This window comes from Mus pahari, chromosome 7, assembly GCF_900095145.1.
Source record: "Mus pahari chromosome 7, PAHARI_EIJ_v1.1, whole genome shotgun sequence".
Lineage (NCBI taxonomy): Eukaryota > Metazoa > Chordata > Mammalia > Rodentia > Muridae > Mus > Mus pahari.
In genome coordinates this window covers 1,181,450-1,183,269 of record NC_034596.1, presented here as the reverse complement: position 1 = coordinate 1,183,269, position 1,820 = coordinate 1,181,450, and the positions used below count along the sequence as shown (strand labels likewise).

The 1,820-nt window shown below is 45.9% G+C and overlaps 2 protein-coding genes across 2 annotated transcripts in view; one reads left to right on the top strand and one right to left on the bottom strand.

The window, feature by feature from the left end:
• Supt7l (SPT7 like, STAGA complex gamma subunit) overlaps window positions 1-1,820 on the bottom strand; it is a 31,503-nt gene that overhangs the window by 11,146 nt on the left and 18,537 nt on the right. The gene's annotated exons all lie outside the window — the stretch shown is intronic.
• Gpn1 (GPN-loop GTPase 1) overlaps window positions 1-1,820 on the top strand; it is a 16,427-nt gene that overhangs the window by 11,664 nt on the left and 2,943 nt on the right. Inside the window, exons 11-12 of the mRNA XM_021202299.2 lie at window positions 93-132; window positions 1,416-1,506. Of these exons, the coding sequence (XP_021057958.1) occupies window positions 93-132; window positions 1,416-1,506 (131 nt within the window). The remainder of the gene's footprint in view (window positions 1-92; window positions 133-1,415; window positions 1,507-1,820) is intronic.

Genomic DNA, 1,820 nt, shown 5'->3' with positions numbered 1-1,820 from the left:
AAAAAAAAAAAAGAAAAAACAGAAGCAACGGGTTCAGGATGGGTGGCGTGGGTCATTCAGAAGAGGAACTTAGAAGGCATGTCTTTTTCCAGGGAATATCGTCCTGAATACGAGCGTCTGAAGAAATCACTGGTAAGAGGTAGATGATGTGATTTAGAGCTCTCAGAAGGTTTGCTGAACCCGCTCAGGGCACAGCCTGCAGTCCTAGCCAAGCACCAGAGACTGATAGGGGAGTTCTGATTGGAGAAGTTGGGGACCAGCTGGCTTGCTGGCCTGTGGTGTAATTAGCACTTGTTAGTCGGGATGGAAGGGAAAGTTTAGGGCCAGCCTCAGTTATGTGGTGATTTGAGGCCAGCCTGGACTACATAAGACACCCCCAAAACCAAGGGGAAAACCCTAAACCCTAAACCATAACCATAACCCCCCTAACCCCCCCAACCATAACCCTTAACCTTAACTCCTAACCCCTACCCTTAACCCTAACCCTAACTGTAGCCATGTGATTGCACATCCCATCTGAGATACTCTTTCATTTACATCGGTAATTGTGTGTGTTGTCTGTTCAGACAGGCCTCTGAACACTCCCGCCCCCCGTATTTGAACTGTTTTTTCCTTGGACTCATTCTGCTGATGCTGGGATTACGGGCACTAGGCTACCACACAGGCTTTGGATCTGAATTTTTAAATATCAGAATTTTGCTGAGATACATATACCAAGACCTTTTTCTGTCCCACCTCCCCTATTCTCTGAGGTCAGTTTGAAGGGTGGTTGTAGGATTTTGAAGAACAGAGCTGTCTCAAAACTCATACCCAAAATGTTCAAATGGGACTGCTGCACTGGGTCGGTCATTTGTCACAGAGCCTTCTTGAGCTCCACTTGAGGGTTGTTTAAGATACAAGTTCTGAATGGTTTAATTCATGCGACAGAAAATCTGCTGTCTCTTGGGCCCATGCACCACACTGGTTCATCTCCATATCTGTCATCCTTTACCAGCCTCTAGTTTGTTTGTTTTTTTTATCATTTCCAATCTCCTAAAAGACTGGCGTGTTAGGACTGAGGACTGGTTGAGTATCTGCTTAGCATGCACAGAGCCTTGGATTTGCTCTTTAGTACCAGACAAGCATGGTGGTTACTCCTGTTCAGTCTAGGGTCATCTGTGCTTGCATAGTGAGTTTGAGGGTGGCCTACACTGCATGAGACCCTACCTTTAAAAAAGAAGAATTTCAAATGTATTTCTGTGGGGGCGGGAAAGTGTATGTGGAGGTCAAGGGTAGCTCGCTAGAATCAGTTCTCCCCTAACACGTGGGTCCGCAGATTGCATTTAGGTCATCAGACAACGAGCACATGTACCTGCCGAGCCGTCTCAGCAGCCCAGGATCTCTTGTTTAACTTGAGGACATCCCCCTGTCTACAGGCAAGCGCCCAGAGTAATCAGCAGAAGGAACAACTGGAGTGTCTGCGGAAGGATATGGGCTCCGTAGCCCTGGACCCAGGGGCCCGCAAAGGTATTAGAAGTGGATCCACTCAGCAACAACATATGTATAAGCGAGCAATGGAGAAATGGAGACCTGCATAACATGTCTGTAACATTTGTCTGTAATGTGTCTATAGCGTGTGTCTGTATGTGACCTGGGACAGAGGATACCGAGCGCACGCCTCACACTGCTCCCAGTCTCGTTTGAAAGTTTTTGTATTTCACTTTGGCAAAGGGACCCTGGCATGCATGCATTTATATATTTATGTATGTATGTATGTATGTATGTATGTATTACAGTGCATTAGTACAAGAACCACTGTAACTTTTTTTTTTTTTTTTTTT